Raw genomic sequence first — 12840 nt, forward strand, 5'->3', positions numbered from 1 at the left:
TAAACATATTCACAGGTTCCAGGGATTAGAATACGGACACCTTTGGGGACCATTATTCTGCCAATGACACAAATCTAACAATAGATTATCCGCCGTCAAAATATTAGGCCCTGCATCCTTCACTTTTTCTAGTTCTAGGGTTTAGGATATTAGAATTGTGAACATAAGACAGAGGGAACAAAATCCTGATAATTAGAAGCTGCTACTTTGTAAAAGCAGAGAACATTTTCAGGTAAATAAACTATTCATGAAACCATTATATTAAACATCTCACTATATGGAAGGCAATGCTTGACTCATTGTTGAAGACTACTAAGTGCTTAATTATCATTTTGACATTGATTAACCTTGTCAGTGTAAGACAGCTCAAAATGAAGCAGGAAATGAATAGTGTTTTTCAGACATGGGAAGGAGGAAGGAAGTTAGTTGAGCTTTCTGAAGTTTACATGCTAGACACATGTCTCTGTGTAGAAGTAATCCAGTTCCAAATTGGAATTAAATTGCTTTGTATTCATTTTACTTGACTTGGAAAGTTTACAGATCCCATTACCATTACAATTGGGCATTTAGTAAGTGATGTGGTCTCTAGGAACAGTTTCCTAGAGCAGATTTGCGTTTCAGGGTTTCTAAAGTGTGTCTGCACACTCTCTGTGTTCCAATGTCATTCTTAGATAGCGCATACCGAGGCCAGAGCGCTCAGCTAGACGTCTGTGATTGCCAAATCAAGTAGATATTTTAAGCTTCTTAAAAGTGGGGATCAGAAAAGGAATTACTTTACTTGTTTGTCAGCTTCCTTGGACTGTTAAACACAACTGTTTAAAAAGTTATGAGAAAATAAAAACAGTGCTTAAATTAAGTCTAACATTTGTGCAGGTACTGACTCCCTACGTCCCTTTCCTACCCCCAGTGATGGGTGGTTTAGTCAGTCTCTTCCTGAGATTGTGATTAAAAAAAAACAAAAGTAGGGATCATGCCATCTACCTATTTTATAGCTCTTGGTAGATTAGTCATACAGTCAGTATACACGTAAATGATAATTGAATGGAATTTATAAAATTCACATTTTTCAGAAGTAGGTCCTAGCTCCAAATTTGCAACTAATGTATCTTCAAATGGCTAAAATAGAGGCCCAAGAGATGACAATTTTGACTTGGTTCTGAGTTCTTGGCATACATGAATTTTTTTTTAAGTATTTAAATTTTTTATTTTAATTCTGTAACAATGACATTTTGCTAAGGGAAAAAAAAAATGTTTCCTCACACAACAGATCTTTGTTTTGTTTTTGTTTTTGCGGTACGCGGGCCTTTCACTGCTGTGGCCTCTCCCGTTGCGGAGCACAGGCTCCGGACGCGCAGGCTCAGCGGCCATGGCTCACAAACCTAGCCACTCCGCGGCATGTGGGGTCTTCCCGGACCGGGGAACGAACCCGTGTGCCCTGCATCGGCAGGCGGACTCTCAACCACTGCGCCACCAGGGAAGCTCTGACCAATCATTTTTTAAAAGGTTTCAATCATATCTCCAGGGTGTCTGAGTTAGACATGAGTATTTAACATTTTTAGGATTTTCTGTTATGAAAATAGTCATAAATCTCTTTTTCACTGTCAGTATTGAAAAAAATTCCCTCATTTTTCTAGTTCTGAATCCTCCTCCTCCTCTTACCCCTATTTGTTATAGGCAAATATTCTCATTTAGTACCATATTTCTTTCTTTTAAGTTGTTTGTAAAGTTTTTCTTTTGAATCTGACTTTGGTAGAGGTTGCTTCTATTTCCTCTTGAGATTCTTATGCTTTTTTCGCATCTTTATTCACTACATCATATTTTCTTTCTCATCATAACTGCTCTTCCTTGATCTCTTGGATTGTGTTTGTTTGGTTTGTTTCTTGTTTCCACATCGGTCTTTCTGTCTCTCAGCAAGTCCCATTTGGGTTTTTCTTGAAACAAGTGCTTTGAAGTAGAAAACCCCTCCTGGCTTCTCTCTTGGCCGTTCTAGTCTCTCAGCCCCACTGAGCACCAGGAGACCAGCCCTGCCAGGTTCCCCTGCCCGCGGCACATCCTGCTCACACGTGCCTTGTCAGTTCTCACTGCTTTCATTGGCCTCCAAACACCACCGTCTCCCTGATCCCTTTGGAGACCAGTGAAGCTGGACACAGTGTTCAGGACCTTCTGCCCAGGAATGATGAGGGAAGGCTTTATTCCCTCACGAGGTGAAGAGGTTCCCTGAGGGCCCTGCTAGACTCAGGACCCACATGTTATCAGTTCAGGGAAAGGAGGAAATTGAAGAGCTGGGCCAGAGTCTAGGATGGAAGATGATCATGGAGTCCAGGAACTGGCCCTCTCAGGTCCAAAGGCTCACTAGATGGTCTGACAATTGACTGGCTTTGTCATCACGGTGCAGGGACCTTCTAGTCATGCCAGGTTTGGGCCACATTGTCAAGAAGACCTTCATTGCCGAGTGGAATTTGTTGCTAGGCAGAGTGCTATATGCTGGGGGCACAAATATGAATAAAGTGGGTTCCCAGCCCTCAAGAATCTCCCACTTTAATGGGAGGAGGCAGAAAATCATTCAGCCAGTATTTACCAAGTGCCTGCTATGTGCCTGCCCTGTTCCAGATGCTGGCACTGTGTTAGGGCCAAACTCGCACACTCTCTTGTTCTGCTGGAATTTACAGTCTAGTGGGGGCAAAGACAGATAGCTAGCCTGAGAACTGAAGGATAAGTAGGAGTTTGTAAGTCAAGGGCATTGGGAAGGGAGAAATAATTAGAATACACTGTAATAAATGCCATTCAGAGGCCTAGTGGGAGGACCTGGGAGCCTGCAACTTGGGTGACCAAGAGGCAATGTGTGTAAGAATTCAGTGTTTACAGTAGAACACTTTCGTGTTCTCTATCAAGGCAACTAATTTTCCTTTTCTGTTTGGAAAGGTGATATGCTTGATCTTTTGAAATGGAGAACCCACCCAGACAAGATCACAGGCTGTCTTTCTAAATTAAAGGAAATAGATGGCTCAGAGATAGTAAAGGTATATATGCTATTTTGTTATCCCTCTCTTGGAAATTCGTGGGATAAAGAATATTTAGAGGGGAAGGACAGCGGATATTTTATTTATGCTTTTACTTCTTTATCCAACAGTTTCTGCAAGATACACTGGATACCTTGTTTGGAATTTTAGATGAAAATTCCCAAAAATATGGGTCTAAAGTGTTTGATTCTTTGGTGAGTTTAAATTCACTTTAATTATATCTTAATTTTGGCTTTCCTAAAGCTGTTTATAAATGTGCACATAATAGCATGAGCTTACTTGAAAAGAAACCTTCCCCCTCCCCTCTACCAAAAAAAAAATCTTGGTTTGTGTTCAGTTTTATAAAGCTCCTTTTTTTTTTTTTTTTTTTTTTTTTTTTTTAGGTTCACATAATAAATTTGCTGCAAGATAGCAAATTTCATCATTTTAAACCTGTAATGGACACTTATATTGAGAGTCATTTTGCTGGGGCACTTGCATACAGGTAAGGCCCTTTATCTTGTAATTGGTGTAGAAGCAGTTTCTTTTGAGCTTTTTAAAGCAGAACCAACTATACAGGAAAATTTTAAAGGGAGTGTAGGAAGAAGTGAAGCACAGCCACTGAAGTGTCTCTTGCGACAGTTTCCTCCTTTCTCACACACCTTCTTTTAATGGCTGGAACTAATTTTGATTAAAAGGGGGAAAAAAGGAACTTCCTGAATTCTATCCCTGAAACCTAAAGTATAAGGTATTTTCTTCTTGTCTCTGTTTCACTTGATATTCTTTAGTCTAAAATATCTGGTCATTTCACTTTGGCTGTCAAGAGCCCCATTTAATCACCACACTCCTTGATGATTCTAGATGTCTTTAAGAAAGAAATATGATGGGAAAAGAATCTTTGCCATCATACCATTTTAAAGTCATTTGTTCATTCATCTGTTAATATTTACTGAGTGCCTACTGCATACCAGGCACTATGCTTTGTGCTGATCATATGAAGACCTGGTCCCTGGCTGCAAGCAGTTCAGTCATTGGACTCTACCCTTTGTTACCAGCTGCCATTTTAACTGCTGGTCCGTTCCTGTCAGCTCAGATAATGCAAGCAAGGCTAAAAGTGAATGAATAATGACATGCTTTAGCTGGTTCCTGCCTCCACGTAGCCCAGGTGATAGTTGCCAGAAGGTGACAACGTCCCTCTTTCTGTCCTATCATGACATCTTCCTGGTTTGGGGCCTTGCTTAAATACAGCCCTGAAATGTACCCCAAAGTTCTATCTCCCCATTACACTCTTGTCATTGCTATTCTGCCAAAGTTTTTACCTTATACTTTAAGCACCTATAGGTATGTACATGCACAATCATCTATTCCCAGAGGTGTGTTTAAAGAGCATGGAATCAGGGTTTCCCCATCTATATATTGTATAAAAGATAGTAGGTAATCAGTTAAGCGTTTGATCCCATTCCTTTGGGTATTCCCCACCATGGCCTGGTAAGATTTACGCCTCTGGCGTTTAAATGAATGGAATCATTTTTGCAAGACTTGACCCTCTGCCAACATGAGAGGGTGAAATGTAACAACAGGGATAGTTTTGAAATGTTGGCCCGACTTTGCCCCTTGGCCTAACAATTTGGGCTCTGGTGTGAGTGGTCACCACCTCCAACTGAGACTATCATTGGAAGGTAGAGAAAGAGAGTGTAATTTCTAAATTTCAGGTTGGCCAGGAAGGCAGCTAATAAGTCCTAATAAGGCCTGTGGAGTTGTCTTGAGCTGTGGGTGGCCAGAAACTCACCGACAGATCATCTTCAAAATAGCACTCCCAGCAGCATCTACCTACTGGCACATCCATGGATTCTCTCCTAACAGAAAAGAGGAGCATTTTTAAAAACTGCTCTGTTTCCTAGAAACCAAGAACTGACCAGTGTTAACGGTCACACAACTGCAATCTTGAAAATTTGGGGGGGTGGAGGTTAATTCAATTTTTGTTTCTTAAAACAATGAGACTTGGGTTTTCTGGAAATTACTAAGGCATACTTTGACAGTAAGCCTCATTCTTCCCACAGGTCAGAGAATTGGCTTGATAACTCCATGGGGGTGTGCTTTGAAATGGGGAGGTATTACCTTCATCCCTCCCCACACCCCCTTTTGCCTCCAGCCGAATATTTCATCCCACTGTTTATGTAGTCGCTGGGGAGGAAATCCCAATTAGCAGTTGTCCAAGATTGACCATGACAGTCATATTCAGGCACTCCCTTGGCCAGAGTCCTTTTCTCAGATATTTGTGTTCACCCATTGGAAGCACTGCCAGAAACAGCAGGGCCGATGGAATATGTCCAGATTGAAAGGAATCTCGCTGGGAGGAAGTGTTGTTTCTCTCTTCAGCTTCAAAAAAGGGGTAGTGATGTTGATAGGCAGACTTTGTAAAATTATTATGTTATGGCAGTTTGACAGAAAAATGTGAGAACTGTTGGGAAATGAAGCCTCCTCATGATAAACATAAGCATTTGATTTGTTGGCATTTAATTGAGAATGAGAGCAATTCTACCTTCTGCACGTCTCCTTGTATTTTAGAGATCTCATCAAAGTGCTCAAGTGGTATGTGGACAGGATCACAGAAGCGGAGAGACAAGAGCACATCCAGGAGGTGTTGAAGGTAACGACACGCTGTCAAAAACAGATCACCGTCTAACAGTGCTGTTGTGTGGTGATGCCTAAACGAATTGGTTTCCTCTACACAGACAGTAACTGGTGATGATGTATTACTGACATTCCAATTCAAGGATCTTAATCAGTTTATGGCTACTCCAGAGCTGATGAAATTTGAAAGGGACTTTGCCAAGCTTGCCCACTGGAACCTGCCTGGCATTGAATCCTTACTCCTCTGGGCTCTGAACACTTGAAGTCTAGGATTGGCAGGAGGAAGGGTTGAAAAGAAGACTGCAGATGGGCAGTTAAGCTTAGAAGTTCCTGGCTCTTGCTTCCACCACCCTGACAGAGACCATCTGAGGGCCATTCGTCTTAAGAGAGGATAATTGGATGGCTTAGCAGGGATCACAGTGAGGAAACCTGAGGTTTTACTGGCTATCATGGTTTAACACTGCCCATATCTCTGGGCCCTATGTGCTCAGTATATATGGAGATGTTGATACCTTACCTGCAAACATGTTTGGAAAGAATATAGATTCTTAAAAGGATTGTCCATAACAGCTCTGGCAGTCTTTTGATTTCTGTAATTGAGTATACCCTATTTGATGTCAGTAGATAAAAGTAAACAGGTGTACATTTTAAAAAACAAGCACTTTACTCATTATAAATTTGTCATTTTGGACCAATTGAAGGTAAAATGCAAGTGGCAAGAGTACCTACCAGCAAAGCAAAATAATTTTTGAAAAACAGATTTGTTGATTAAATTTAAAAAATCCTCTGAGGATCAGAAACATTTAATGTTCATACCTCTCAAGAATTACATAGAATTTAAAAATTATCTATACGTTTTCTCTCATTAGGCATCAGAGAAAAATGGCTCTTTCCCTACAAGTAAATACTGTTCAAAAATCTCACGGGGCCTTAGTATTTAAGTCAATATTTTAAAAGTCTAATGTTGTGCTATGGTTTTTGTGCTGTGTTATTGTCAAATAAATACCTTTGGTTTCCTTTGAAACTAATGTTTTAAAGCTTTTGTTTTAAGGCCCAAGAATATATTTTTAAGTATATCGTTCAGTCTCGAAGGCTGTTTTCCCTTGCCACCGGCGGACAGAATGAGGAAGAATTTCGCCGCTGCATTCAGGAGCTCCTCATGTCAGTCCGTTTTTTTCTATCACAAGAAAGCAAAGGGTCTGGAGCATTATCTCAATCACAGGTAATTTTTTTTTTCATCTCTGCTGAATAGAGGAAAAATGAGTCCAATTTATTTATTTTTACACAACCGCATAAGTGAATATTTTCTCCATCAGCAACCTGTAGCTCCAACTTACATTTGTAGCTTAACTGAGACTTTTAAAAAGTCCCTCAGCTTCCGAACACCAGCAGAGCAGAAGTTAGGTTGTCTTTCCTCGGACTGTTTTCGCTCTGAATGGAGAGCCTGTTGGTTTGCACCAGCCTCCATTCCAGTTTCTAGAACACATACTGATAGAGACACCCTGTCAGCATCAGCCAAGGAGAAGGAATTTCGCTCTAGCCAATCTGCTGCAGTTGTTTTCCCCAGGCCTTGTGCTGCTTCTTTTTTTAGTTCCCCGACCAGGGGTGGAACCCGAGCCCCCGCAGTGAGAGCGCCAAGTCCTAACCCCTGGACCACCAGAGAACTCCCTTGTGCCGCATTTTAATCTGTGGACTTGAGACTCATTATATTGGTCTCAGCTAGATTGCGTGTTGTTTTGTCTTATTTAACTTGACGCTAATCGTCCTGGAACTGATCTGCTATGACCAGTGCTGAGCGGTTGCTGCCAAATTCTATGACCAGGAGTAGCTGCCCATGTTTTGTTTAAGAACAGGATCTATACACTTTCCAAATAGCGTGGCCTTGAACATGTGCCGAGATATAATTCTGAATATCTTTCTCTACACTTTCTTAATCCTTATTGTACATGTTTAATTCTAATAACTTGGTTTAATAACTTGTCAGATGGAGAAGCAACCTCTTTACTACCATCCCCTGGAGACTTGAGACTTATAATCACTGAGAGTTGGGAAATAAAATGGGAGATTAGGAGACAAAACTAGATCCCTAAGAATATTGTTGTAATTTGGTGTCATTTGACATTTGGAAGGCGTTATATGTAATGGCAAAACACTAGAAATGTACCAACCCCCCCCCAATAATAGAGCCATGTTTTTCTGACTGTTTGGGGGCTATTCTTGTTACTTTCTTCTTTGCAGAGGTGGACTCATCTTCCATCTGGTTAAGGATACAGGCTCTTTTAATGTCATTTTGGCTTCTCTTGTCAACGGTACAATCACTGCACATTAGGAAACTTGCCAGAAGCCTCAGTGTCAAGTTGCCCACTAACCAGACCCTACCTATCAGCCATTGATATTTGAAAAGGATACTGTAACAGGTTAACATATATCCCTTTAGATGAAAGTTCTCAGAAGTTCACTACTTTTACAAAAGCTATTGAAAAGTTGAGTTTTCATTTTGAGATTTTTCTGAAACAAAACAAAACAAAACAAGCCTTTATCAGTTACAGGGATAAAACTTACTTAATCCATAACTGAAAAATATTCTCTTACTCTTAAGAGTAACTTTAAGTCATGGTTTCTTAATGAGATGCCTTTGTAGGGACTCAAGAGATTTTTCTCTTCTTTAAAGTTGGAGAAATATTATTTTACCTTAGTTGTGTTTCCACCGAACCCTAGCAGTTACCCTGAGATGATTTCGGCTGCTGAGGTACAACCACAATATAGAGCAGCCTCCTTTTCTTTGTTTAACATACTGAACTCCAACTGCTCTTGATTCTCTAAGTTCTATCCCTCCATCAAGATAGTAAAACAACTTTAGCACCTTCAAAGAATCATATTTGATTCTTCTTTTTTGGCCCTTAGCTTTTTATCAAGAGATGATATATAAAATGTATAATAGTTTCTAAATATCTTCATAAACTCTACTGAAGTCGTTCCCTATTATTTTATGCAGTATCCTATACTTGAAAATTTTGAAATGATAATTTTATTTAGTTTAATGCTAAGAGAAAATTTATACAAAATAATGAAGCAGTTAGTTTTCTTCATTAAGCAATGAGGACTTTGTTCCTTTATGTTTTGGGAGAATGCTAAACACTTCTTCCCATTCCAAGTCCCCCTTTGACCCCACACTTTCTTAGCTCTCTCTTCCAAGAAGGAAAGTGTCACTAATCTGATTGATCCAACAGTTAGGTTTCTGTTGCTGCATAACAAATGACCACCGTGGCTTTAGATAACACCCATTTATTAGCTCAAGTTCTGTAGGTTGGAAGGCTTGGTCAGGTCTTGGTCCTACAGCCAAAATCAAGGTATTGGCTTTGATGGCTTATCTGGAGGCTCTGGGGAGGAATTCACTTTCTAGATCTTTCAGGCTTTTGACAGGCATCAGTTTCCTTGTGAGTGAGATTCCCATTTCCATGCTGGCTGTCACACAGGGGTGGGAGGAGGATCTGGGTGCTCTCAGTTCCTAGAGGCCACTTGCATTCCTTGGTGTGTGGCCCCTCCCTCCTCGAAGCCAGGCACAGTTTGTCAAATCCTTCTCATGCTTCAAATCTCTGAGTTCCCCCACCATGAGCCAGAGAAAACTTCTGCATGGGAACAGCATCAGAGGACAAAGTTCATGGAGATCATCTTAGAACTCTGCCTACCGTGTCCAGAGCCAGGGTTACCCACTGGTCCTTAAAGATTCTTGCCTGAAAGACAAAAACCCAGTATCCTTGCTCCATTTTGCATTTTTTCCATGTGAGCTACAACTCAGAGCAAATTCCGTCTCCTGGAGGTAGAATAGCCGTCCCAGCAATCCTTCAGGTTGGATCAATGGATGGCTGCTCTGTAGATCTGGCCATCCTGGTACTAGGACTTTCATTTAGTACTCCTGGCCTAAGCCCAGCCTGTTAATGACTCTGTCCTTAGGAGCCCTGCCCTGGGCAGGACTGAAGGCTTAGTCAGCTATATACAGTGGATCTTGTTTTCCCATTCCAAGGACAGGTCTCTACCTTGGAAACCCCAAGAAAAGAGGAATGGCAGAAGGAGTTGAGGCCCAAGACCCTGCCCCAAGTTCCTATTAATTATCTTTCTCTATTTGCCTTGGCTACCAAGAAGGTCAAAACAAAATCATGTTTTTATTTTTATTTTCAGTAAAAATCTTTAGCTTAGATAGCTATTACAGCTGTCTTTCTGCCCTCATCACAACGTCCTTGTTCCTTTATCCTTTTTAATAATTGTATCTTACACTGCAAGCACATTCAAATACCTTTTTGAAATAAAGAGGTATAAATAAAGAATTGATGGATAAATTAAGGGATTCCTGAGGAAAGTCAACTTAGGTGACTTTAGTGACCAGAAAGCTGGGCTCATTTTATTTTAATTTTTTTTACATTTCATCTGTATGACTCAGCTCTTTGCAGAGTGAAATGAAGGCTATATAAATATAGTCTTTACCAGGGAATATCAGGTTATTAATTTTAAGTACATTCAAGAAAATCTATAAATTTTAAGAGTCAAGGGGAAAACATAGCTCTTGACCCCAGCACCTTAAGCATTCTGATGGTTCTGGCATCAAAAACAGGTCTTGGCTCTTCTACAATTTCTGCTGCTGCTATACAGGTAAATACCAAACTCCATGACTTTGAATTTAATTCTGTGTTTGAATCATCAGCACTTGTAGACTTGAGCTACCTTCTCCTGGTGTCAGATCTCAATGGTAAACCCACCAGCCCTTGAATCTCATATTACAAAAAGTGCCTCTTCCTTCACCAGGTGTTTGAGGCTGATCGACTTTTCCTTCCACTGCCCTCCTTTTGTGGAATTTTAAAAGGCTGAGTTTGTTTCGATGTACAATCCTAGCCCAGTTTTGTTTTTTTTTTTAATTTTTTTTTCGGAGACTTAATCATTGCTTTATTTGACTATTCTGAATTCCTGGTACATCACAAATGCAATGAATTTGTTTAAAAATTGATTATTCAATATTTTTTAAATATTTGTGATATAAAGTGGGGCTAAGTGTATTTTATTTTGTATTCTTTATCTTTTTAACATCTTTACTGGAGTATAATTGCTTTACATTGTTGTGTGAGTTGCTGCTGTATAACAAAGTAAATCAGCTATATGTATACATATATCCCCGTATCCCCGCCCTCTTTCATCTCCCTCCCACCCTCCCTATCCCACCCCTCTAGGTGGTCACAAAGCACCAGGCTGATCTCCCTGTGCTATGTGGCTGCTTCCCATTAGCTATCTATTTTACATTTGGTAGTGTATATATGTCCATGCCACTCTCTCACTTCATCCCAGCTTACCCTTCCCTCTCCCTGTGTCCACAAGTCCATTCTCTACATCTGCATCTTTATTCCTGTCCTGCCCCTAGTTTCTACTGCCTCGTTTGCAAATATTTTCTCCCATTCTAAGGGTGGCCTTTTCGTCTTGTTTATGATTTCCATTGCTGTGCAAAAGCTTTTAACTTTCAGTAGGTCCCATTTGTTTATTTTTGTTTTTATTTCCATTTCTCTAGGAGGTGGGCCAAAAAGGATCTTGCTGTGATATATGTCATAGAGTGTTCTGCCTATATTTTCCTCTAAGAATTTTATATATAGTGTCTGACCTTACATTTAGGTCTTTAATCCATTTTGAGTTTATTATTGTGTATGGTGTTAGGGAGTGTTCTAATGTCATTCTTTTACATGTAGCTGTCCAGTTTTCCCAACACCACTTATTGAAGAGGCTATCTTTTCTCCATTGTATATTCTTGCTTCCTTTATCAAAGATAAGGTGACTATATGTGCGTGGGTTTATCTCTGGTCTTTCTATCTTGTTCCATTGATCTATATTGCTGTTTTTGTGCAACTACTATATGTCTTGATTACTGTAGCTTTGGAGTATAGTCTGAAGTCAGGGATCCTGATTCCTCCAGCTCCATTTTTCTTTCTCAAGATCACTTTGGCTATTTGGGGTCTTTTGTGTTTCCATACAAATTGTGAAGTTTTTTGTTCTAGTTCTGTGAAAAATGTCATTGGTAGTTTGACAGGCTTACATTGAATCTGTAGATTGCTTTGGGTAGTATAGTCATTTTCACAGTGTTTATTCTCCCTATCCAAGAATATGTTATATCTCTCCATCTGTTTGTATCATCTTTAATTTCTTTGATCAGTGTCTTATAGTTTTCTGCATACAGGTCTTTTGTCTCCTTAGGTAGGTTTAATCCTAGGTATTTTATTCATTTGTTGCAGTGGTAAATGGGAGTGTTTCCTTAATTTCTCTTTCAGATTTTTCATCATTAGTGTATAGGAGTGCAAGAGATTGCTGTGCATTTATTTTGTATCCTCCTACTTTACCAAATTCATTGATTAGCTCTAGTAGTTTTCTGATAGCATCTTTGGGATTCTCTATGTATAGTATCATGTCATCTGCAAACAGTGACAGTTTTACATCTTCTTTTCCGATTTGGATTCCTTTTATTTCTTTTCTTCTCTGATTGCTGTGGTTAAAACTTCCAAAACTATGTTGAATAATAGTGGTGAGAGTCAGCAACCTTGTGTTGTTCCTGATAGTGGAAATGCTTTCAGTTTTTTACCATTGAGAATGATGTTGGCTGTGGGTTTGTCATATATGACCTTTATTTTGTTGAGATAAGTTCCTTCTATGCCTACTTTCTGGAGAGTTTTTATCATACATGGGTATTGAATTTTGTGGAAAGCTTTTTCTGCATCTATTGAGATGATCATATGGTTTTTATCCTTCATTTTAAGAGGGTGTATAATGTTGGTTGATTTGTGTATATTGAAGAATCCTTGCATTCCTGGGATAAACCCCACTTGATCATGGTGTATGATTCTTTTAATGTGCTGCTGGATTCTGTTTGCTAGTATTTTGTTGAGGATTTTTGCATCTCTGTTCATCAATGATATTGGCCTGTAGTTTTCTTTTTTTGTGACATCTTTGTCTGGTTTTGGTATCAGGGTGATGGTGGCCTCATGGAATGAGTTTGGGAGTATTCCTCCCTCTGCTATATTTTGGAAGAGTCTGAGAAGGGTAGGTTTTATCTCTTCTCTAAATGTTTATTAGAATTCTCCTGTGAATCCATCAGGTCCGGGGCTTTTGTTTGTTGGAAGATTTTTTTTTGCGGTACACGGGCCTCTCACTGTTGTGGCCTCTCCCGTTGCGGAGCACA

At 39.8% G+C, this 12840-nt stretch overlaps 1 protein-coding gene across 1 annotated transcript in view; it reads left to right on the forward strand.

Moving 5' to 3' along the window:
* Positions 1–12840, forward strand: part of DOCK4 (dedicator of cytokinesis 4) — a 474863-nt gene that overhangs the window by 334918 nt on the left and 127105 nt on the right. The window contains exons 18-22 of the mRNA XM_024757836.1: positions 2923–3020; positions 3131–3214; positions 3404–3504; positions 5568–5649; positions 6685–6855. Of these exons, the coding sequence (XP_024613604.1) occupies positions 2923–3020; positions 3131–3214; positions 3404–3504; positions 5568–5649; positions 6685–6855 (536 nt within the window). The remainder of the gene's footprint in view (positions 1–2922; positions 3021–3130; positions 3215–3403; positions 3505–5567; positions 5650–6684; positions 6856–12840) is intronic.

Source organism: Neophocaena asiaeorientalis, unplaced genomic scaffold (genome assembly GCF_003031525.2).
Source record: "Neophocaena asiaeorientalis asiaeorientalis breed wild unplaced genomic scaffold, Neophocaena_asiaeorientalis_V1.1 scaffold116, whole genome shotgun sequence".
In the NCBI taxonomy this organism is placed as follows: Eukaryota; Metazoa; Chordata; class Mammalia; order Artiodactyla; family Phocoenidae; genus Neophocaena; species Neophocaena asiaeorientalis.